The sequence below is a fragment of the Equus asinus genome, chromosome X, assembly GCF_041296235.1.
Source record: "Equus asinus isolate D_3611 breed Donkey chromosome X, EquAss-T2T_v2, whole genome shotgun sequence".
NCBI classification, from domain to species: domain Eukaryota; kingdom Metazoa; phylum Chordata; class Mammalia; order Perissodactyla; family Equidae; genus Equus; species Equus asinus.
The window spans coordinates 36,150,950-36,175,709 of NC_091820.1; the positions used below are offsets into that span (position 1 = coordinate 36,150,950).

At 43.8% G+C, this 24,760-nt stretch overlaps 1 protein-coding gene across 1 annotated transcript; it reads right to left on the bottom strand.

The window, feature by feature from the left end:
* Positions 1-921: 921 nt before the first annotated feature.
* ALAS2 (5'-aminolevulinate synthase 2) lies at positions 922-24,483 on the bottom strand. The gene is made up of 11 exons (XM_070502336.1): positions 24,352-24,483; positions 19,131-19,326; positions 18,352-18,474; positions 17,176-17,286; positions 14,553-14,775; positions 13,809-13,993; positions 10,784-10,963; positions 7,868-8,032; positions 7,047-7,315; positions 5,551-5,713; positions 922-1,212 (listed from the first exon to the last, which is right to left on the bottom strand). The coding sequence occupies exons 2-11, from the start codon at positions 19,309-19,311 to the stop codon at positions 1,049-1,051; spliced, it is 1,764 nt and encodes a 587-aa protein (XP_070358437.1). The 5' UTR covers positions 19,312-19,326; positions 24,352-24,483; the 3' UTR covers positions 922-1,048.
* Positions 24,484-24,760: the final 277 nt, after the last annotated feature.

Genomic DNA, 24,760 nt, shown 5'->3' on the forward strand with positions numbered 1-24,760 from the left:
GAAGTTGAGTCAGAGAGGTTATCTCAATAACTGAGTTTGCCAACTGCCTGTAGCCTGATGATATGACTCCCAGGGAGAGGGGAGGGAGGAGTGGTGCTCACCGTAAAGAGCTCTGCTGAGTTGTAGGGGTTCCCTGCACTGCTAAGGTTGGATCAGCAAGGGAGGTGCATGTGGTGTGACAGAAAGCACCTTGTGTAGCCTTAAACCAGTGCTTCCCGACTGATGTGTCCCACAGCTGCCACAAATGAGTTGCAGGGTGGAAAGAAATGGGCCCCTCAGCCCTAGAGTTGCCAGACAGGGCCAGGAATTGCACAGGTGTCAGGAAAGATTGCCTCTTAGGCAAGTCGTATCTTTAGTTCACCCAAGTGTGCCATGCAAGTGTTTTTTGTGCACTGTGACCTGGAAAGGTTGGGAGGATTGCCTTGAACAAGTTGCTTGCTATAGCCCAGCCTCTTTCTCACTTTGGAAAACAGGGTTGGTAAGTCCTGTTCTATAAGGTACCGTGGGAAGGAAAGAGGATAATGGATTGAGGAGAACATCCATTCTCTTTGCTGGAAAATACCTCCAAAGTCCTCCAGGCAGTTTGGTTAGGGCTGACTCCAACTCCTGGCTTCAGGGGATACCTGGGGCCTGGGTTCTAGGTCTGCCGGTGAGGAGTCAATTCCTGGATTTTTGTTGAAACTATTGGGAAAGAGCCATTTCAAATAAACCTGCCAAGTGTCCTAGCTGTTTGTGCAACTCACTGTGTAGTTTTTGGCAATCTCCTTCCTCTTGCTGGATTTCAGTTTCTCTATCAGTAAAATGGGATGGTCTGACCAACAAGTGATCTGTGATTTCTTCATGGTTCTGCCACTTGTCTGAGGGAGTCAGATACAGTGCAGTTGTCTGTATTCTCTCAAAAAAAAAAATGGGCTACAAAGGCTGCAGTTTGCTCTTTATTTATTTTCAGACTCAAGTCAGCTAGAGCTACACAACAAAGCAGAGGACAGAAGGAGGCCCAGCCCTAGGTGAAGTGCAAGTGGAATGGGGATCCGAGGCAGCTGGCTTCTCAGGCATAGGTGGTGACATACTGGGGCCCCATGTTCCCAAAGTAGGAACGTTCCCATTCACTCATGAGCTCAAAGTGCACAGGCCGGCGACAGAAATTGCAGGCAGCCATAGACACATCCTGGAGGGGCAGCCCCACCTCAGTCCAGGCTTCCAGCAGCTTCTCTGAAGGTGGTGGGGGGAGGAGAGGGAAAGAATTGGTTAGATTAGATCTTAATCCCTATGTCACAGTACAGATATGCCAAGATATTGATCCCTTCAACCCTTCGAGATGTCTTGGAAATAAAAGTACCCTCCTTTGTTTCCTCCATTGTGTGCTATGAATGTTACCATTTGTGTATGGGTGCTGTGACGTATAAAAGATTGGCAAGCACTCATCTGACACAATTGAAGCTGTACTGGCCTGGCCTGGACCACTCCCTAAGTACAGGACATACTGTGGCCCAAGAAGTGAATCCATCTGCTTGGAAATTCCTAACTTAGAGAGGAAGGTGACACTGACAGTAACCACACAATGTCATCAGTGTTGTGACCTGGGAGCCTGGGGCGAGGGGTGTTCCTTGAGGGGGTGAGAACCCAGAGAGAACCTGACCCCACTGTCGGAAGTGCCTCAGATGTGTGCCAGGTCTCTGTCCTTCGCTTTTTTTTTTTTTTTTTTGAGGAAGATTAGCCCTGAGCTAACTACTGCCAGTCCTCCTCTTTTTGCTGAGGAAGACTGGCCCTGAGCTAACATCCATGCCCATCTTCCTCTACTTTATATGTGGGACACCTACCACAGCATGGCTTGCCAAGAGGTGCCATGTCTGCACCTGGGATCCAAACTGGCAAACCCTGGACCACCGAGAAGCGGAACGTGTGAACTTAACCACTGTGCCACTGGGCTGGCCCCTGTCCTTGGCTTTTTTAATGCTCACTCCCTGGGTGATCTCATCTAGTCTCATGGCTGTTAAGCACTATCTATATGCTGATGGTGTGAAATTTTCATCTCCAGCCCGACTCCTCTCCTGAATTCTAGACTTGTATATCCAACTGCTTTTTGGTATTTCCACTTGGATGTCTAATAGACTTCTCTAACTTAACATGAGCACAACTGAGCTACTAATCTCCCTACCCTCCACCAAGCCTACTCTGCGTTCAGCCTTACCCATCTCAGTTCATGGCAATTCCAGTTGCTCAGTCCAAAACTTTTAGAGCCATCCTTTATTTTCCTCTTTTTCTCCTACCACATATCCAATCTATCAGCAGATACCATTGGCTCCGCCTTCACAATCTGACCACTTCTCATCACCTCCAATGTCTGAACCACCATCATCTCTTACCTGGAAGGAATATTACAGTAGCCCCTTAACGGATCTTACAGCGTCCACTCCTTCTCCCTTTCAGTCTATTCTCAACATAGAAGTTGGAGCAGTTCTGTTAAAACCTGAGTCAAATATGTCACTCCTCTGCTCAAGTCCTTCAAAAGGCTTTCTATTTCAGAGTTAAAGCCCAAATCCTTCCAATAGCCTACAATACCCTACACAATCTGGCTCCACATTGCCCCTCTCTCCTCAATTTTCCACGTCTTTCCCTCTTGCTTACACCAGTCCATCCACATTCATCTTTTTATTGTTCCTCAAATACAAAAAGAATTCTCCTGTGCTGTGGTCTTCTCTGTTTTAGGCTGTTCCTTCTGCCTGGGATGCCCTTCCCTTAGATATATGCCCAGCTAACTCCTTTACCTCCTTCACATCTTTGTTCGTGTCACCTCAACGGTCTCTACCCTTAACACTATTTAATGCTGCAACTCTCCTCCAAACTAGCCCCTGCCCCACCCCCAGCACTTCCTATCCCCCTTATCCTGCTCTATTTTTTCCATACTGCTTAGAACTACCAGGTTATATAATGTGCTTATTTTTTTTTTAAAGATTTTATATTTTCCTTTTTCTCCCCAAAGCCCCCCGGTACATAGTTGTGTATTCTTCGTTGTGGGTCCTTCTAGTTGTGGCATGTGGGACGCTGCCTCAGCGTGGTTTGACGAGCAGTGCCATGTCCGCGCCCAGGATTAGAACCAACGAAACACTGGGCCGCCTGCAGCAGAGTGCGCGAACTTAACCACTCGGCCACAGGGCCAGCCCCAGATGTGCTTATTTTTAAAGTGTTTTTTGGCTATCTCCCTTCACTGGAACGTAAGCTCCAGAAGGATAGTAATTTTGTGTCTGTTTTGTTTACTACTAGGTCCCCAGCACCTGGAACAGTGTCTAGCACACATTAGGCACTCAATAAGTATTTGTTGAAATAATGAATGAAAGGATGCCTAAGTCTAGAAGATGAAAGAAAGTAAGCCAGGGGAAGGGGTGAGGGAGGACATTCCAATCAGAAGGGAGCGTCATTAGCAGTCCCAGAGGTAAGAGAGTAGGGCAAAATGAGAGAACTGCAAGTCATTCAGTGTAGCTGGAGAAATAACATGAATGTGGGGAAGAGATGAGAACATAGAGATCACCATGTTGAAGGCATTAAATGCCATGCCAAAGAGCTTCAACTGTTCTGCAGGCCAGTGATCTCTGAATTTTGAACTATACATTCCTATCAGCACAAACATTTCAGCATGTACCTCCAATCTATGTATGTTTATATGCTATATACATATATCATTGTCAGTCTATATATTAAAGATCAATATTGGTAATGCTTAACTTTCTATGTTTTAAGATAAAAAGTAAACATAAAATTCTAATAAATCCCCTCACCCTGTATATCATCTTGCATGCCTCACATTGGAGACCACTGCTCTAGTCTATACAATAGGGAAACAAGAAGAGGTTTAAGCAAGGGAGCTATATGGTCAGAGTTTTAGAGAAATCTCTCTGGTGGTCAGTATGGAGAAGGGATTAGAAGGAAGCAAGAGAGAAGCAGGAAAATTAGGAAGAAATCACACTGACATGGATTAAAGTGGTGGTGGAGGAAATTGAGAGATTGTTGAGAACATTTGCGGTATTTCAGGATGGGTTGTCTGTGGGGTTGAAGGACTGGTGGAGTCATAGTGGATGCCTCTCATTTATTTCCTGCCTTTGCATAAATGGACACTCAGAGAACTGAGAGTACCGAGAGCTCTGTAATTGAAGCCCAGCGCAACTGAGAGGACTGAGAAAAAGGTTCAGAAGTCTGGCTCATCAGCTCAGAGAGGTAGTAGACCTAGCGGTTATGACCGTGGAGGTAGAGACAGACTCCCCAGTTCAAATCTAGTAGCCGTGTGACCTTGGACCAGTTACTATATATTTTTATGCCTCAATTTCCACATATATAAAATGGAACTGCTGATAACAGCATCTCTACACCATGAGGATTAGATGAGTGAATACATGTAACATGTTTAGAACAGTGCTTGTCACATAGTAAGTACTTAATAAATGTTGGCTAGTGTTATATGATGTTTTTAAATGAATGAATGAATGAATGGCATCTACCTATCTTGTCTTCCTTGAACTCTGATACTACCTATGCTCCAGACAAACAGAGCGACTGTTGCCAATACATGCTCTCTGTTTTCCTATCACTAGGTCATTGCTCATGGAATTCCCTTATTCTGGAATGTCCTTCCACCATACCACATGTACTTCAAGATGCAGCACAAGGACTTCCTCATCCACAATGCCTCCCTAATTTCACCCTTCCTACCCTCTCTAGCCATAAATGAGCAACTCCTTCCAGCTCCCAGAGCACTGAAGCTCATGACACCGGACCAGTACCATTCAAGTCTATGTCTCTCCTCTACTAGACCATCAACTGCCTACATGTCTTTCACCCCATCTGGAATGAGCACCAGCTCTATGCCGGGCCCTGTGCTAAAAACTGTACCCAACAGGAATCCAGTAAACTTTAGGTGAATTGACTAAGTTGGCATCTTTCAGGATAAAACCTAGGCTACTCAGTCAGCTCTATAAGCCTGTCAATCCAGTCCCTGTCTTGTGTTGTCTTTGTAGATTCATAGATTGGCACTCCCCTCCCCCACTCCATTCCTACTACCTACCCTACATTTCAGTAGCATCTGCTTATTGTTCTTGAAATATCCCAGGCTGCTTCTCACCCTCCACCTTGCCTTTCTTTACCCTTTGCCCTCTACTAAGAATACCCCTTCCACAACCTCTTTCTTCTCTTGCTTTAATATCATTCACCTTGCAAGACTGAGCTCAGGTGTCACCTTCACTAGGAAGCCTGTCTTGAATCCCACAGGTTGGGTCAGGCCTCTCCTCTCTGCTCCCTCAACTCCCCCATGCACTGTCTTTGCTTAACTTTGATCACCCCTTGAAGTCATTGTGTCTGCTATGGCCTCTACAACCAAACTGGAGGCCTATAAGTCTAGGGACTGTTTCTCATTCATTTATGATCCCAGTATAGGGTCTGGTACAAAATTATGTACCAGAAATATATTTTTAGACTGAATGCAATCCATTCTCTCAACTTTTTCAGATCCTGGAGCTGAAAGGAGGGCGAGTGCTGTAGGCATCCATGCTGAGGACTTACCCACAAAGTCTTCCATCATCTGAGGGCTGTGGTGGGGGGAAGGTGCAAGGCGCAGCAGCTCCTCACCCCGGGGGACAGTTGGGTAGTTGATGGCCTGCACGTAGATGCCGTGCTTGGAGAGCAGGAGATCACAGATCTTGCTGTTCAGTGCTGCATCACCCACCTGGCTCAGGAGAAAAGCCTGTAAGTATCTACCACTCTGGCCGTACTATTACTAGCTCCCTTAAGCAGGTGGAGGGAACCAGATCGAGGAACGCCACTGAATTTGGGGACAGACTTTTTCATAAGGGGCTTGGTCAGGGGAAGTTCCAGAATTTCTATCAAGGAGTTGCTTAGATGCAACAATCAATTTGAAAGGGGTGGGGTGGAAGTGGTGCTAGGGACCTTGTCTTGAAGCTATTTGCAGAGCAAGGACACTGGTTTTAGTTAGGTAGTATGTTAATTTGGGCTGGTTCTGGTAAGAGGATAAACCTCCCAAGCCACCTCTGGGGTGCTGTCACTGGGTTAATTAAAACATATTTATAAAAGCAGTTTTTCAAGGGAATATTCAGTTAGCCCAAAGAGCAGTGACTATTTCTTTCTCATCCATAAAACAGTCACAAAAAGGGTCATTCCCACACCCCAACTTGCTGACACACACAAATAGATGTCATTTAAGAAAGAAGTAGCAGTTCATTTTTTAAAGGCAGTAAACACTCAAACATAGTTGCAAATCCAAAATAGCAGCTAGTCAATGGCTTTTGATTTTATAGTTTCTGACTTCAATTCTCAGTAAGAAATAACATCTCACACCATGACTATACTATACACATACACACATGTGCATACACACATGTAAAAAACAAATAAATTTCTCATAAAATGATACACTTACTATAGGTGATATATGACATTTTCTATTCTATTTCTTTTTTGAAGAAGAAGAAGAAGATTAGCTCTGAGCTAACATCTGCTGCCAATCCTCCTCTTTTTGCTCAAGAAGATTGGCCCTGAGCTAACATCCATGCCCATCTTCCTCTACTTTATATGTGGGATGCCTGCCACAGCGTGGCTTGATAAGCAGTGCGTAGGTCAGCACCTTGGATCCAAACCAGGGAACCCCAGGCCACCGAAGCCCAGCATGCAAACTTAACCAGTATGCCACCAGGCCGGCCCCTCTTCTATTTTTTAATGCTAGTCATAACCCACTAAACTGATTTTGTGACTCACTAATGGTCTTGATCCACAGTTTGAAAAAAACTGAATTATAGGCCATGGGTACTCAATATTGTGTGGGTCAGTGCAGTCTAATAAGCATGACATAATAGCTAATGCAAAAAAATACTGGTTAATCCAGAATGGCTGATAATTTTTCAAAGGTAACAAAGCTGGCGATAAGTAGGATGGTTAACAGGAAAGCAAAGAATTGATGACAGGAGCAGGCGTTGGTTTGCTGGGTGCAGGAGAGCTCCGAGAAGAGATAGATGGGAGGGCAATGGGCAAGGTGGGGCTCTCACCCTGATGGGGATGATGTGGCTGGGGCAGGGGATGACAGGAAGGCCCCTGTCCATTAGTAGCTGGCGCATATGCTTGACATTGCGCTGGTGGGCTCGCCTCAGGGCTTGTCCCTCCTCTCCCTTGAGCAGCCGCACAGATTCCAGAGCCCCAGAGAGCACCATGGGAGGCAGTGAAGTGGTGAAGATAAAGCCGGCAGCATAGGAGCGCACCATGTCCACCAAGTCACGAGTGCTGGCGATGTAGCCGCCCACACAGCCAAAGGCCTTGCCTAGAGACAGGGAAGAGGAGGAGGGTACGCACAGAGGAACAGGATTATGCCCCAGATAACACAAGGAGGTGCACCAGAAACTGGAACTCCAGACTCCCTTTCCAGGCCTCTGCTCATCTCTCCTGTCCATGACAAGGCAGACAGAGCTGATAATTCTGCTACTTTGAGATAGGACTTTCAAGTCCTGCCATATGCAATGACTAGATAGGCAGGGACTGGGTGGGGACCTTCAGCTGGTTAGGCCGAAAAGTGGAGGTAAGATGAAGCTTTGGGCTGGGGTGGGGCAGGAGTTTAGGACCATAGCTCTCCACTTATTGAGTTGAACCCAGCTATTTGGCTCAGCTCAGGGGTCTTCTCAAAAAACCCTCCCAGGCTTTCTCAGCAGTTCTGCAGTAGGGTGGGAGTGGAAGGAGGGAATCCACGAGTTCTGCAGCCTGGGGCTGTGAATTCTACCCAAATAGCTCCTGCAGCTTTGGAGAGGAGGAGGAAAAGGGTCTTGCAGAGGCCTCCTTTTCGGATTGTATATAAGGGCAGCCCAAGACACTCACTCACCGAGAGTTCCAGAGATGATGTCCATCTTGTGCATAATTCCATCACGCTCCCCAATCCCAGCACCCCGGGACCCATACAGTCCTACAGCATGAACCTCATCTACGAAGGTCAGAGCTCCATACTGATGGGCCACATCACACAACTCTTCAAGGGGACAGATGGCACCTGAGCAAAGCCAAGGAATCGATGTTGGAGATCATAACCCTTCCCCAGCTCCATTTCCAGCATAGAATTCATGACCCCTAACTACTTTGGATTGGAAAAGGGGGAAGATGTGCACCGTCACTTGGGACTGTGCCAAACCTCTTTATATGTGTTAACTGCCTTCACCTCACTCCCACCCAGGCTGTATGTGTGTGTGTGTATGTATGTGTTTTCCCCAGCCTGTGATCAAGGCGTGCCTCTTGTTCTTTCTGTTTTTACTTCATTCTGACAATATCTGTCCTCTTGTATATGCCATTTTCCAGCCTCTCTCTGCTTCCGTTGTTTTTTCCTGCAAGTCTATGTATTTCCATGTAGGGTTGGCACCAGCCTATATGATGCCTTTATTTAAATAAATTGAAAGAAGTTACCTTTTGCTCCCGGTTAATGCAGTCCTGATTTCAGATCCCAGTCAGCCCCTCAGCCAGGTGCTGTTGGCAGCCCTGTCAATATCTTCACTAGTCCTCCCTATTTCTATCTTTCTGGCTTTCTGTCATTATCTCTTTTTGTGGCCATCTCCATCTTTATGTCTATGTCTCTATTTTTCTGTCTCTGCCTTTGTTTTTCTCTCTCCTTTCCCCTTCCTCCCTCTCTGTCGCTGTCGCCCTCCTCCCCTCCCTTCCTCACCTGACGCTTTCTGTCTACCTCTCTGACAATCTGTCTGCTTCAGACTTTCTTTCTCTGTACCTTTGTGTCTCTGTGTTTCTTTGTGCCTCTGTCTCTTTGTCTTTTCTATGTCTCTGTGGCAGTGTATTTCTCTCTCATCTCTTTCAATGTTGTTGTTACCTGAGGTCACCCTCCCACAGGCTCAGTCTCAGTCTATTGAATGAAAGTGAATTAGAAGTAATCTGTATGTTCCTCTCCATTTCCCACACAGATTTATCATTGTTTCAAGGTTATTCTAGACATCTTCTATGCTGATAGTTGTTTATAAGGTCTTCAAATGGCTGTGTATTATATAGATTTTGTGGCCACTCTGCATATACAAGAACCCACACCTTCTGCCATTCCCTATCCCTGGAAACTACTAGGTGCAGTGAGTTGGAATACAGAAGAAACTTCTTCAGGTGGAAACAGGGGCTCCAGGCCAGGATTAAAGAATGTGAGTAACTGGTAGGACAACATGAAGGGAGACAACCACAAGAGGTGGAGCTCCAGACAAAGAGGACAGTGTGATGGCTCAGGCATTATTTCAGTGGGAGAAATTCAGCTTTAGGACAGACAGTTTAGGCAGAATTTCCACCAAAAAAAAATAAGGAACCATTTATTTGCAAATGTAAGGAAGTAGAATAGTCCCAACATGGTTTCCACTAGAGAAATAATGAACTAGTGTAGTCTCAGTGGTAGAAACATAATCAAGGGATGGTTTTACTTTCTTGCTAGTTTTAGAACGTGGGAGTGGGAAGGACAATAAGTTATTCACATATATTAACTCATTTAATTCTCAAAACTATCATTATCACCTCCATTTTTCAAATAAGGCAACTGAGACACAAAGCAATTAAGAAACTTGCTCAAGCTAGTAAGTTGTCGTGCTGGGATTTGAACATGGATAGTCTGGTTCCGCAGTCTGTGCATCATCATTACATGATGCTGATTGCATTTATATTGGCTAAATCAGAGAATACTATGGACTCTCAATGTTTCGTAAAAGTGACAAATAAATAAAAATAAATGGAATAAAGTGAAGACCTCTTTCCTTTAATAAATTCAGAAGATGATGCCTGAAACATGATTTCTGTTCAAGAGCAATAGAATGATTTGGGCATTGTTTTAGTTGGGGGAGGAAACAAGGTAGGAGGGTAAAGGTCATTTATTTCTACTTAGAACATAATGAATGGAATGGCTTCCATCATCTTTAATTCTTTTTTTCTGGTTTTGAAGATTGGCCCTGAGCTAACATCCGTGCTCATATTCCTCTACTTTATATGTGGGGCACCTGCCACAGCAGGGCTTGCATAGGTCCATGTCTGGGATCTGAACCAGCGAACTCCGGGCTGCTGAAGTGGGGCATGCGAATGTGACCGCTATACCACTTGGGGTGGCCCCCATCATCTCTAATTCTTACAACCAGATATTTTGCCTTGGGGAGAACTGAGATTTGGAGAGTTAAATATTATCCAAGGTCATAGAGTCAGTTAGTGCCAGAGGAGGGATTTGAACTCAGGTCTGTCTAACTTCAAAACCTATTTTGATTCCAATGCTTCATACTGGACCTTGAAAAAACTCCCAGGCCATGGTTTGTAAAATTTTCCATTGCAGAGACCAGACACAGGATGATTGATTTGCACATTATTTCTAATGGAAGGAACGTCATGTGAGGGAATTGAAATCATATGTTCGAGGGTGCAAAGGCTCACTCTGGCACCAATTTACAGAGCTACCCAAGACAAATTGGGTGCTGTCTCTGAACTTTAGTTTCTTAACCTGTAAGATCAGTATAACAGCTGCCTCCATCCTTTGTCATTTACTGGCTGTGTGACCTTAGGCAAGTTACTTAACTTGTTTGCTTCTCAGTTTCCTCATGTAAATAAATAGAAATAATAATAGCACCTACCTCGTAGAATTGTGAAGATTAAATGAATTAATACATGTAAAATACTAATAAATTTGCTTGGCACATAATAAGTACTCTATAAATGTTAGCTGTTATCATTAACATCATGGTTTTTGTGAGACTAGTGTTAGTAAACATAATCTCACACATATACACACCATCCATGGAGTGAACAGTCTCGAAGGCCACAATTTTGGGTGTCTCAGGGTTGGACTTCTCTAGAAGTTTCTTCAGGTGGTCAGGGTCATTGTGCCTGAAGACAAACTTGGCTGCTCCACTGTTGCGGATACCTTGGATCATTGAAGCATGGTTGCCCGCATCTGAGTAAATCTCACACCCTGAGGAACCAGATGCATAATTCTTAAGCTTATGTCCTGGTATTCCCACTTCAACCTCAGGACTGACCTGGCAGAGGCAGACAGCCAACCCTCCCCTCCCTCTGAAGATCCTGTTCTGTTTCTCTCTCCTCAGGAAGCTCTTGTGACACGTCTTTCTCCCTTTGGAGAACTCCCTTGCCCTGAAATTCTGACCCCTACACCCTTCTCTCAATTATTTCTAACCCTAGTCTGGCCTCTGACTATCTTGGGGTGGAGGAAATTTTAATTTCCCAAGAAGTTCTAGAGTTTTCAGAGGACAAAGACTAGGTTCATTCTCACAGGCACAAGACCAAGCCTTGGAAAAGAGTTTATCTCAGATAATGTTTGTTGACTTGGTCTTTTGCTAGATTCTTTCTGGTCTAGATGAAATCCCACCTCTTCCAGGTAGCATCCCTCTGCTTGTAGTTACAGAGTGGATACTTATCGGACTTTCACAGTTTAAATCATAAGCTCGTGGCATGTCATAGCTTGAAGGACCATTAGTGACCATGGAATCCAGTCCCCTTACTGTACAAGTGAGGAAGCTAAGGTCCAGAGAGGGGAAGACTTTTCTCTAGGACCTGAAGAATGCAGGGCTTTTTACTGGGCAGTGCTGAGAGGGCAGGTGGGAAATTGGTGGAAGGAGTTGATTCCTGCCTCCCAAAATTGCAGTGACACCAAAGAACTGTAGTCTTTCATTAGAGTAAGGGATCACTTCTACCTGAGAAAATCAGGCATGACTTCCTGGTGGACCTACCTTGAACGACAAGTAGACTGGGAGTTTTTTGAGAGCAAAAAACCACATCTTTTTATCTTTTTGTCTCTGGTACCCAGTATAAAGGTAAGTACAATGAATGGATGAATAAGTAAATAACTGATTTATAAGTGAGTGAGTGAATATATGAATGAATGTATTACTGAATGAAAAACTGAGAGGAGAGGTGTCAAAAGATGAGACTGATGAGGTAGGTAGAGACCAGATTATTGAAGGCTTTATAAGCCAAGATAAAGAGTTTGGATTTGGTCCTAGGGGCAATTGGGATCCATTAGAGGGTCTTGGACAGGGGAGTAACAAAGATAAGCTTGTATTTTAAAAATATCATTCTGATCACTGTGAAGAGTAGATTGTAGGAGGGCAAAGGTGAAATCAAGAAAATGATGTTGGTCTACGCTAGGATTGGAGGCAGTGGAAACTGAAAGAAGTTGAATTCTAACAGTCGAAGAGGGAGTTCAATTGAAAAAATTCCCAAAGATGTTGGATTTAGTTGGATTTATGTGTGACCTCAGAAAAAGTTTCCAAGAAGCAGTGGTGATGTTTATAGTGTGCTGAAGAATCAGCAGGAAGTGAGGAAGTAGATAGCAAGTGTGGAGACTTCTCTCAAGCACATTGCCTACTATAGGGAGGGGAGAGATAGGGCAGTAGCTACAGAGTGATGAGGAGAAATGGTTTTTTGAGATGCAAGAGACTTAAACATGTTTAAAGAGAGGGAGAGGCTGAAGATACAGTAGAGAGAGAGGAAACTGATAGATCAAAGTTCCTGAGGAGGTAAAGGGGAATGGGACACAGCACCAACAGAAGGATTAGTCAACAAGAAAAAGTTCACCTCTTCCACTGTGACAGGAGAGAAGGACTGAGGAGAGGACATGTGGGGATGCTCGTGAATTTGTAGGTAGTTCGTGGCAAGGAGTTGAGGACATTGCTACCTGAGGTCTTCTATTTTCAGTGTGGTAGGAGGTGAAGTCATCTGCTATGCGTGAGGGTGAGGTGGAGGTATGGGGAGGCTGAGGAGAATGGAGGTTTGGCAAAGCTGCCCTGGAGACTTGGAGAGCTGACCATGGAAATGGGATTGCCAGACAGCATAGAGGACCTGATACAGGTTGAGGATCATGAAATTTTAGTGGCTTCCATCTGAGAAATTATATAAGTCCAGGATTGACATAGGGAAGGCAGAGAGTTATATTCATCTGGGGGTTGGAGCTTTGATGAAAGGATGACAGGCATATGTGTTGTGGACATTATTGGCTAGAGAGTGGGAGAGTGAGAAGATGGGATCCAGGTGGAATCCAGTGTACAACTGATGGAATTGGTTTTAGGCAGAAGGAGAGATGCACCTTCAAATTGTAAAAGGAAAGAATGAAAGGAGGGTAGATGAACAATCAGATAAGCTTGTAGGTTTGGTGGCTATAAGTTAAAGGAGTTCCTGTTTGGTGGCTTCTGTTTTCTTTCTGATGTAAGATGTGAGGTTATTTGCTAACAGTGAAGGAAGAGGTAGTCACAGGTTTTAGAAGGGAGAAGAAAGTTTGAAAAAGTTGATGTAGGGACATAGAAGGACTTTTTTTTTTTTTTTTTGCTAAGGAAGATTTTCCCTGAGCTAACATCTTTTGCTAATCTTCTCCTTTTTGTATGTGAGTCACTGCCACAGCATGGCCACTGATAGATGAGTGGTGTAGGTCTGCGCCCAGGAACTGAACTCATGCTGCCCAAGTGGAACACACCGAACTTAACCACTAGGGCACTGGAGCTGGCCTTATAAGGACTATTTTTGAGAGTTAAGAGCCAAGTTGAATTGGGAGGTGACAAATTTATGGTGTTACCCTTCTATGAATTTGGGCAATGTTCCTCAGTAGTGGTCTTCAGCCTATGTGCAGAAGGAGAGAAAGGAGAGGGATATGGTCATCCAGTGTTGAGGATATGCAAGATGGGTAAGAAGGAAGGGCAATGGGAGCAAGTGAAGTCAGGATAGAGGGAAGGAGTGATGGAGGCAGTGAGACTGGATGCTATATTGCAGGATACCAGCCCTGAACAAAGCTAAGGCCTCAGACTTACCTGGAAGGATCTTGGCCAAGGTGAAGAGAGTAGAGTCATTGGCCACAAAGCAGGAAGAGAAGAGCAGGGCTGAGTCCTTTTGGTGTAGCTCAGCCAGCTCCTGCTCCAGCTCCACATGAAACTTACTGGTACCTGAGATGTTGCGTGTGCCACCGGCTCCAGCTCCATGACGCTGCAGGGTCTCCCTGGCCAGGAGAAAACAGGGGAGACAAGGAAAGAAGAAACTCTTGTCAGACAGTGAGGAACTAGGTAGGTTTCTCTTCCTTGATGGGGGTCAATGTTGATTTAGTGATGCTGTATGACCTGTGTCCTATGTGACCAAGTAGGGGGCAGGATGAGGACAATGGGGAGACATAGACTCTCCTTCTCAGGCTGAAGGCACTCGGGAATGAGGGGAGAAGCTAGGTTGAGCTTGAGAAGCTTGGCAGACCTTCTAGAGGAGGTCACACACCATCTCTGGCAATACTCATTCCTCAGCCATAGTAAGAGCTTATGGAGAGTGGACCTTGCTTGGTCTTCCATCCTTTCCTCCACAGCATTGAACAACCAAGAGTTTGAAAAACATGATTTGTTGACTGACTTAGTTCATATCTGAGGATTAGATGTACTAGAGGACCTTGGACAAAAGGGGTGGTGGATGGAAGTCAGGTTTCCACTGCCAGCTCGGCCTTTTCCTTCCATGTGTGGCTTTGGCTCTTCTCTGAATGCATCTCCAAAGCTCATGGCTCAGACCCTACTACTCACTGTGTGGCTTGCAAGACCCGAGGATGCCGGCTCATGCCCAAGTAGTCATTACTGCACCAGACAGACACATCCTTTGAGGCCACAGATGCCTCAAAGAAGTGTTGGGCAAAAGGGTATGCATCAGCCCAACGGTTCACAGTCTTGAACACACGGTAGGTGTGGTCCTGTTTCTTCTCCATGATCTTGTCCCTGAAAAACTGGTCATAACCAAAGACATGGTTTCCTGCAGGAGTAGAAATGGGGATGAGAAGAATTCATTTTAAATCACCTCCCAGCTAGTCCATATTTTATTCATGCTGTTGATTTTGAGTTCTTCAATTCTCTTTCCATTTATTCATTTATTTGTTCAGTCATTAACTTACTGGACTACGTTGACTCTCCACTACTTCTTTCAACCATCCTTTTACTCACTCACTCGCTCATTGACTCAGTAATTTATTCATATATTCACTCAGGCTTCCTAGCCCTGGCAGGGCCTCATCTCTTTTCTTGAGGTTAGTGTGGTAGCCTCCTTACTGGAATCACTACTTCCAGTTTCAGTGAAAAGAGTATTGACAGATCTAGTTTCCAGTCATCACTCTGCTACTTCCTAGTTATGTGACCTCGGGCAAGTCATGAATCTTCTCTCTTAGTTTTAATTTCCTCGTCTGTAGAATGGGACTAATAATACCTTCCTTGCAGAATTGTGAGCATCTGATGACAAATGGAATGCAGTACACTCAAACTAATGTCTGGCACATAGTAGTATTATTATAACTATAGTAATAGTAGTAGGAGTAATAATAATAGCTAATATTTAATATTATTATAACCAACATTGAAAAAGTGCCCATTAAATTTAATGCCTTCTCTTAGGAACTTTATAGATATTATTTCATTTATTCCTCACAACAACCATATGTGGAAAGTTCTATGGGGATCTCCATTTTTCAGATGAGAAAACTGAGGCATAGAGCGGGTAGGTAACTTGATCAAGGTCGTGCAGCAAGAAAGTGGCCTAGAATCCACTTTAACCACTACCACTACAAAATGGAGCAACCCTATTCTCAGGATAAATTGAAATAATATATGCCAAAGGGCTTGTTAAACTCTAAAACTCTATTACATGAGACAGAAATCATGATTGTTGCAGATGGCAACTTATGTGGCAGGGGTACAAATTGGTAACATCTTTGTTGCAAGGATCTTTGGAAATATGTATGAAGAGTTTTTAAAATGCACATACTGACATACCTAGAGAAATAATTGCAGCATGTTTAACAGAAAAATGATTGATATCCAGAATTTATTTTTTAAAAATTCTGAAAAATTACTATGAAAAAATGTCACCCCAGTGGAAAAATGAGCAAAGAATATAAACAGACAATTCAATAAATGTAGAAAAAGATACTTAATCAGGGAAAATCAAACTGCAAGAACAAATTTTTATCTATCAAATTGATAAAGATTTAAAAGTTTGATAATATCGAGTGCTGTAGAGAGTGTGAGAACATGAATGCTCTCTTTGATAACTGGCACACCACTTTGGAGGACTAATTGGCAATATTTATTAATATTGAAAACGTACACACCCTTACACCCTGAGAATTTCTATCTCTTACTGTCTATCCTAGAGAAACACTTACCTATGTGCACTAGGAGGTACATTCAAGGATGTTTCCTGCACCACTGTTTGTGATTAGGAAAAATTGGAAGCAACCCAATAGAGGAATGGCTAAATAATTTCTAGTATATCCATACTAAGTCTAAGATAATACTATATGTATTTTTGGGGTACATTTAAATGCAAGTAAAACCAATATACAATATAAACTGGAAGAATACGCACAAAAAATTTGGAAACAATAACCTGAATTATAGGTACTTGATTAACTGAATTACATTGCATCCATGCTACAGAACACACTTCAACCATTAATAATTATTATGCAGCTCTATATTTAGGGACATGGAATGATGCCCATGACATATTGTTAAGTGAACAACGCAAAATAACAAACTCCAGGTAGAATGAGATCACATTTTTAATAAAAACATGTGTGTGGAGGGGAGCATACGAGGGGTGTGTGTGTGTGTTTAGTCATAGGAAAATATCTGGAAGAAAATATAATAAAAAGTTGATGTATGGTGGAACTCTGAGTGACTTAAATTAACCTCTTTATGCCTTCCTGTATCTGTTGAAAAATATTTTACAATGAATCATATTCCTTTTATATTAGGAAAATAAGGCAAATTCCACTATGAAAAATGAATATAAACACATACAAGACAGGGAAAAAGGCTCTGTATGAAGGATAAGAGTTTTTGAGGCAAGCGTGGAGAAGAAACAATAGGAATAAACTAAATATTTAATAAGCCCTCATAAGAATCTATGAACACTTCCATAAATGTAATTTTATTTCCTCTTCATTAAAACCTGTTGAGGCAGGTATTAAAATCCCACTGAAGGGAAATGACTTACTTGCCAAAACACACAGATCCAGCAAGAACCAGCATTCAAATTTGAACAAAGACTCCCTTTGGTTCCAAAGCACTTCCTTACCATTTCTTCTACTGTGTCAGAAGCCCTTTCAGCATTCCTTCCATATTCCTACTCCCTTTATTTCTACCTAAGCAAACTCACCAGCCATGTTGTTCTGAATCAGATGTGTGACCTTCTCTGAAGTTTGCTCTGGCTCCTGGGGACTGGAAAATGGCTCCCTCAGGCTGGTTGAGGTCAAGGAACTGGGCAGGTCTGAGAAGGAGTGTGAGATTCATTGGCCATGAAGAGAGGAGGAAAAAAGAAAGCGTGTATCATCCTCTTTAAACTCGATATAACATGTGAAAATTCAAATTCATGAAGTGGGGAAGCTTTCTGCAGAGAGAAGCTTTCTGCAAAGCAAGCCCCTACTCATCTCCCTAATGGAGATTCCCGTGTCAAGAAACCTTGCATAAGGTGAATCACACTTCTCCCCACTAGGACTTTCCCTTGGGTGAGGTAACTGGGGCAACCACCTTGGCTCTTACACTTGAAAGGTAGATGCATGGCAGTGTACCTTCTTTTTCTTTTTTTTTTGTTTTAAATATTTTATTTTTTCCTTTTTCTCCCCAAAGCCTCCCAGTACATAGTTGTGTATTTTTAGTTGTGGGTCCTTCTAGTTGTGGCATGTGGGACACTGCCTCAGCATGGCTTGATGAGTGATGCCATGCCTGCGCCCAGGATCCAAACCAACGAAACTCTGGGCCGCTGAAGCATAGCACCCAAACTTAATCACTCGGCTATGGGGCCAGCCCCTATTCTTCTTTTTTGAATGTCATTAAAATTCTATTTTGAAGTTTTTATTCTTATTGATATCCCAAAATGGCCTATGAAAGATGTCAACAGTGTGGCCATCTATCAAATGGATTATCTTGAGTGGTCTGCACCAGTTGAGTTGCCCCGGGCTCCATACCCTTCTAAAGGATGTACCTGCTTCCAATACTTACTGTTTCATGCAAATACAGATTGTCATAGATTGATATTGCTTAAATGTTGGAGCCCAGCCTTTTGGGATCCATTTAGCCACTTGTGAGAGAGAAGGCAGAACTCTACAGGGCTAATTTTAGGCTAATGGCTAAAAGTTACAGGAGTCTGTGCACATATGTGTGCATTTCAGTGCACAGTCTAAGCTATTGCCTACCATGGTTCTCCTAGAAAAGATTGGACTTCCCGTGGTGGGATGTGTACTAGCTGACCTTGAATTAGCCTACTTCAGGACTGTGATGAAGTGAGTTCGGACATTAGGAGTAGAGGTTGGAGAAGGTAGAACTTGACTCCAACCTGTCTTGAAAGTCTTCACATCTTCCTGGACTTCTGGGGCCGCTTTCTGTACAATCTTGCTCTTCCCATCCTGGAGTTCTGACAGCATGAAGGGACAGTGGCTTTTAGCCCAAGATGGAGAGTCTATACAAAGGTAAAAGAGTACATGGCAGTGCATTTCTAGTCATAAGTTCAGTTTAACAATGATTACTAAGACCTACGATATTCCAAAACTCCATCTCAGGCTATGGTAGAGACACAGATATGGATGAATCTGGTCACTGTACTACGGAAGCTCCTAAGCTGGTGGGAATGGCATACACTGAAGACACACTATGAACAGTGCTGAGATGAGGGGAAGGACATGGGCTATGGAAGGCTAGAAGAGGGAGGAGACATGACCCAAAATCGAAATTGCACAGGCTAAAGGTCTAGGTGGGCTTCACAAAGGAGATAAAATCTCTCACAAGAAGTACGACATACTCTGGTAAGTGTCAAAGGAAAGGGTTATTTGATAGGAGCAAAGCCACAGAAGCTTGAGACAACAGAGTTGATCCAGGCAATTTTAAGTAGTTTCAGCATGACTGGAGTATATAGAGTGTGACACGCATGAGAGTGCAACTCTTTTTAGAGACACTGGCAGAAGTCAGATGCCAGGTGTATTGTTAGGCCAGCTCATTCTGCCTTGATACTTTTCACATGAACCCTCCCAATTATTAGGAAATGATGGCCAATATGACCTGGAACCTTGTCTCCAGGACCCAGACATTCTCCCCCATTTACCAGCAGCCTCTTCTTACCTCCTCCAGCCTTTGTCGCCTTAAGGTGGATTTGAGAACAGATTGGTTCATGCGTAGCCAGGATGGGACAGCGTCCAATACCAAACAGGAACTGGTGAGTCTTAATCACCTTGCCCAGGATGCCTGTGGGGCCTCGGGCAAGCACTGGGCAGCGCTGTAGCAATATGGCTGCTGCCACCATCTTGAGCCCGAAGTCCTGCAGAGGATGTGGAAGAAATGAGAATCCATCAGGAAGTTCTGGCCAAAAGCCAAGGGTCATTCCTGTGTTTGGTTGCCTTTAGCTTCCTACCCAATGCTCGTTACCCTCCCCAGAGAAACCCTTATTGTCTTTCGAGGGTAGGAATTTTCCCAATGTTAAAATGTACCAATAGAGTAGCAGAGAGAAAGAAATAGGAAACTGACCATTAGACAAAAGGGTAAAGGAAAGAGTTCCAACTGGAGGTCAGAAAGCCTGAATTCTGATTCAGACTCTACTGAATGATGCTTCAATGATGGTGAGGATCATTGAAGTGTGATTGTGTGTGGCAGGATGAGAGTTGACAATCCACCAACCCTTTGATCAACACTTAAGGCTAAGAAGCTTTCTAAGAATATTGGCCTCATCCAAGTAAACATTCAGCCTACTAATGCAGACAGATGCCATTGACCAGGGCTCCTGATGTTTCCTGAGCATGCCCAGCCAGAGAGGGAGAAGAAGCTTGAAGCCACAAGTACCAACTTAAGTAGATTCAGGGAACAGGATGAAAGGGCAGGCCTTAGGCCATACAGACCATGTGCCACCAGGCAGGTATTTCACTCTTTGGATTTGCTCTTGGCTTTTTAGGAAAGCACAGATAGAGAAGAGGATGAAAGAAAGACCCAAGTAGTCTGAGAAACAAGTCTGTGGGTGAATGAAAGAGGCAGAGGCTAAGACAGAGGAGAGAAAGGGAACAGTGAGAAGATCAGAAAAAAAATAGAAAACAAATACACATAGTAGGCATTCAATAAATATTTGTTGAATTTGGGAGTAAATTAGTGAATGAACAGGGACTCAAATGGAGGAAAGAGTAGGATAGTACAGAAAGAGTCAGAAGAAAATAAAAATTAAGAAAGATAAAAGGAGAAAAGTGAGAGAGAACAAAGGTACAGTGGTAGTGGTGGAGTTAGAAGAACAGAAATTGTGGGAGAGAAAGAGATCAAAGCCAGAAGGAAAGGGAACAGGGTAGAGATAAGAACAAGAAGAGGAGGAGTGATCCAGAAAAACAGAGGACAAGAGGATGATAGGAAATACAAAAGGATAGGGAAAGAGACTGAGATGAGAGAAAGAAGGTAAAAGACAGAAGAGAGGGAGATTGAGTGACAGAACAGTGGTAGAGGCAGAGACGGATAGACAAAGGGACACAAAAAGGACATGAGGAGAGATCAAGGAGCATAGAGGAATATACAAAGACCCAGAAAACTGAGAGCAGGAGAGAAGAGAATCCAGCAGGGTCAGAGAGTCAGTCAAGCACAAAGATAAAGGAGAAATGCTGTCAGAGGTTGGGGTTGGGAGAGAGAAACAAAGAAGAGTTAGAAGAAGAACTCGACCCTACCAAGGGAGATGAGAGAAAGACTGAGAGGCAGAGATAAGGGAGTAGAGATAAGATCAACGGATAGAGACAGAGAGGTGGCTAAGGTGGGTTGAGGGTTGGGATGAGGGAAGGCTGAGAGATACAAAGAGAAAGACAGCTGGAGAGAGCAAGAAAGAGAAACAGATTAAAAGAAAAAGGGCAAACTGGAAATCCAGCATCAGAGGGTGAGACAAGATATGGGACAGGACAATGGGAGAGATGCAGAGGAATGTGGAAAGACTAAGGTCCTAGCACCAGCAAGAGAGCTATTGAGTAGAATCTAACAGCACCTCTGGTATATAGGGCTTTATGTTGTGAAGGACAAGTGAACATGAGGAGTTTTGGCCCTGTCCTCATACTGCAACCTCCTTCACCTCTTATACAGCAACACCCCTCCATTCCAGATCTCACAGAGCAAGCACCCTCTCCCTAACTCACAAAACAATCTCTTCCCCTTGTTTCACCCTGGAGCATCCTCCTTCCAACTTTCACAGATTATCATAGGTTGGTATGTGGGGCAGGGCTTGTGGGCCCTGAAATTGGGAAAGGCAAAGGGGTGTTGACAGGACCAAATGAAACTCATGTTAAGCCTTTAGGACAGCACCTGGCACATAGTAAGTTTTCAATAAATGTTAGAACTTTTAATTTCAATTCCAACTCCCCAACTCTCTGTTGGACATTCTTAGAAAGTCACTTCCCCTCTCTGGGTCTCAGCTTTCATCAGCTGTCAAATGTAAGTTATTTATGCCTCCCTCATATAGTAAGTAATGAATTGGATCCAATGCCTACCTCGTATCTGGAGATATGAGTTTCCCTTCCCTTGCCTGCCTGCCAAGGCTAAAGTGCTCAGGACTGAGTCTGCAGACCATAGATAAAGCTCCGAGAGTTTATCACCACTGGGGTCCAACCACTCCCCAAGCTGAGATCAGGGTGTGGGAGAGAAGAGGAGCTCCTTTCTAGAATCACATCTGAGCATCTGGCTGGGGATGACCCTGGCTTTCAGTGGTGAGGAGGGGTGGATGGCCCAGGGAGAGGCAGGCAAGGCAGATGGCCAAGTTCCAGGCTCCCGCAAACTCCTTTCCCCAATATCAACACTGACAACAATAATGACAACAACACTGGGATACATAATGGAAAGGAAAGCCCCCAAGATTGGAAGCAAAGTCCAGTCCTCCCTGGGGATGATGGTGGATTAAGGCCTACTCCTGCCCCCATGTATAAAACAGAAGTTGAATACATTCGTCATCTCTGAGGGGCTTTTGGCCATGATATTCTCAGGGACCTGGGAAAATATAGACCACTTCCTGGAATTTGTTGAATTATCAAGTTCTTTCAAACTTCAGTTGCAATTTCTCTGTTCTGAGACTCCTTTCCTGGAATTGGCCCTACCTTGCTCAGCCTGTCCATCTTTATGACCCATAACTTTGTAGCCTAGTTACCTTGAGCTCTGTTTCCATTGCATCCCACTACCTATCATTAGATTGGAGTGAGTAAAATTGAATCAAGGAAGTATTTTAGGCAATTTAGGGTATTAAGATCACAGCCTACTTGGTATTAAGAGTCAGACTACTTGGGTTTGATTCCTGGTTCCACCATTCACTAGCTCTGGGACCTTAGAAAAGTCACATCTCAGCTCTATGTCTTATATCTATAAAATTTAGATAATAACAAGGACAATCTATTTCACAGAGATGTTGTGAAGATTCGGTAAGATAATCTATATGAATTATATAGAAGAGTGCCTATCCCAGAGTAAATACTGAAAAAAGTGTTAGCTATTATTTTTAATTTCTACATTTTCTATGTAGGGAAAGTGAAGGTACAACCTAGGGAAGACACGTCATGAATACACCAGACCATGTCTGAAAAGCTGATTCTTCTCTCAATCCTGCTTCTTGTCCTTATCCTGTTACAACTTACTATGTGAACTTGGGCTCTGTGCTTTTCCTCTCTGGGCCTCAGTTTTTCCACAGACAACTGGATAACTTCATAGATTTCATCTGGTTCTAATAATCAAAAACAAAGTACTCACTGTACCAAACCCTATGGTAAATGCTTCACATGCATTGACTTTTGTAATCCTCATGACAACTCTGTGAGGTAGACACTATTATCAACTTTATTTCAAAAGTGAGGAAACTGAGGCCCAAAAAGATTAAGTAACCTGTCCAGTACCAGAGCTAGTAAGTAAGAGAACCAGGGTTTAAACCTAGGCAATCTGGCTCCAGAGCCTACTAACTTAACCACTATGGATCTATGATTCAAATGTTACTACATATTTTCTTGACTGAGAACCTGACTGTAGACATTAATTTGCTCTGCTGCACTAACAGGCCCCTTTCTGGGGCATTTGATTTTGAGCTGTGACCTCTACCAAAAGAACAGATTTCTAACTGAAGTGGAATTTCAGGCACTGGTAAACACTCATTCATTCATTCATTTCACCATTTAGCAACATGTGTACCCATTGTGCGGCAATCTTTGCCAGGGGTCTTCTTAAAACAATGCTTTCACCCAAAGAGATAATGGTGAAATTTGGGGCCAAGTGACAGATCATTACTAGTAGGTTTTCCCTGCACCTTAAAATCCTCTCATGTCAGCAGCCAACCTGTAGTCCCAGAGATCAGAAGGGCTAACCAGAATTGTACCCCAGCAGAGAGCCAGAAACCACTCATTGTAACATTCCTTGTCTCTTTTCTCCCCTTTGTGGCCTACTTTTCAAGGATCAGTTAGGTCTGGAGGGGATGTGATCACTTCTTTTCAAGAGTTGGAAGCACCTGACCTTACTTCCTTTCCTAACACCCTCTTCTTGTCACGGAAGAATCACAGAGAATTTTAGATAACTGGAATCAGAGAATCAGAAATTCTTACAAACAGAAAAATTAGAAGACCACAAAATCAAAATAAGAAGAGGCCATGGAAATCATAGGCCAAGCTCTTTTTTCAGAGGGTAACTGACTTGCCTAGGATCTCACAGTGAATCTGAGTGAAAATACAAATCTATTGATTTTCAATGATACAATATTCCTCTCACCTTCTCCTCTTATTTATGTTAATTATTTATCTCTCAATTTCTTTAAATCTCTCCCTACCCAATTCATCATTCCCATTGTCCCCACATTCCCTCAGTTTCCTCTCCCTACCTCTGGCCTCCTAGGCTCTGACCCATTGAGCTCTGCTGTCAGCTAAGCAGAGAGAAGGGGTCAAAGTAAGGGAGGACCGGAGAACTGCAGGAAAAGATATCAAGACATCTTCCTGGACGACAGAGAAAGAGTGGAACAGAGAGAGACAGAAAGAGAGAGACTGAGACACACAGAGTAGAAGAGAGTTGGAAAAGGAGAAAAAGAGATTTAGAAAAAAAAGATGTAGACAGAACTCAGACGAAAGGAAAATAAGAGAAAGCTAGAGTGTCAGAGATGGAGTGATCTTGAAAAGTAACAAAGGCGAGGAAACAAGGGGAAAAAAGACAAAGGGAAAGACAGGAAGAGGCATGGGGTATGGGGGAAGAAAATGACAGAGAGGTAGATTCTAAGAAACAAAGTCAGATCTAGTCAGGCCAGAGAGTCAGCTGTGCAGCGGTGAGGTGGGCAGGCAGACCAGAAAGAGGGCACCAGGCTGAAAGCAACTCTTACCTGTTGCCCTGCACTGAGGACGAACGAACGACGGTGGGTGCTGTGGGTCAGGACCTAACATTTATTCCTTCCCCCTCGGCTCAGCTCCACCCACCCCGCCTTCAGCTGGCCTGGCCCTGCATTGGCCCCAAAGGTATCTCAGGCCCTTGCTAGAGATAAAACCCAGTGTAGTCCCCTTTCCCCTCCTCCCTCCTCCAGCACTGGCTCTCCCCTCTCTATTTTCTTCCTCTTCTCCCTCTGGAGCAGTAAAATGAGCTCACTGAACTTTGGAATCAGACTATCCGTATATAGCTAGAGCACCTTGACAAAAACCACCTCTCTGACCCTTGGTTTACTCAATTATAAAAGGAGAGCAATACCCAGTAGTGGGATGGCTGGGTCATAAGGTATTTCTAGTTTTAATTTTTTG

Bases quoted from the DNA above. Each gene is read 5' to 3' on its own strand.
- ALAS2 (XM_070502336.1), bottom strand. From the start codon at position 19,311: ATGGTGGCAGCAGCCATATTGCTACAGCGCTGCCCAGTGCTTGCCCGA. The intron at 14,776-17,175 runs GTGAGTTTGCTT...CTACTCCTGCAG, and splicing joins GATTCAGAACAACATGGCTG to GAAACCATGTCTTTGGTTAT. The intron at 5,714-7,046 runs GTGAGAGCCCCA...CTCCTGAGCCAG, and splicing joins GCCACATCATCCCCATCAGG to GTGGGTGATGCAGCACTGAA.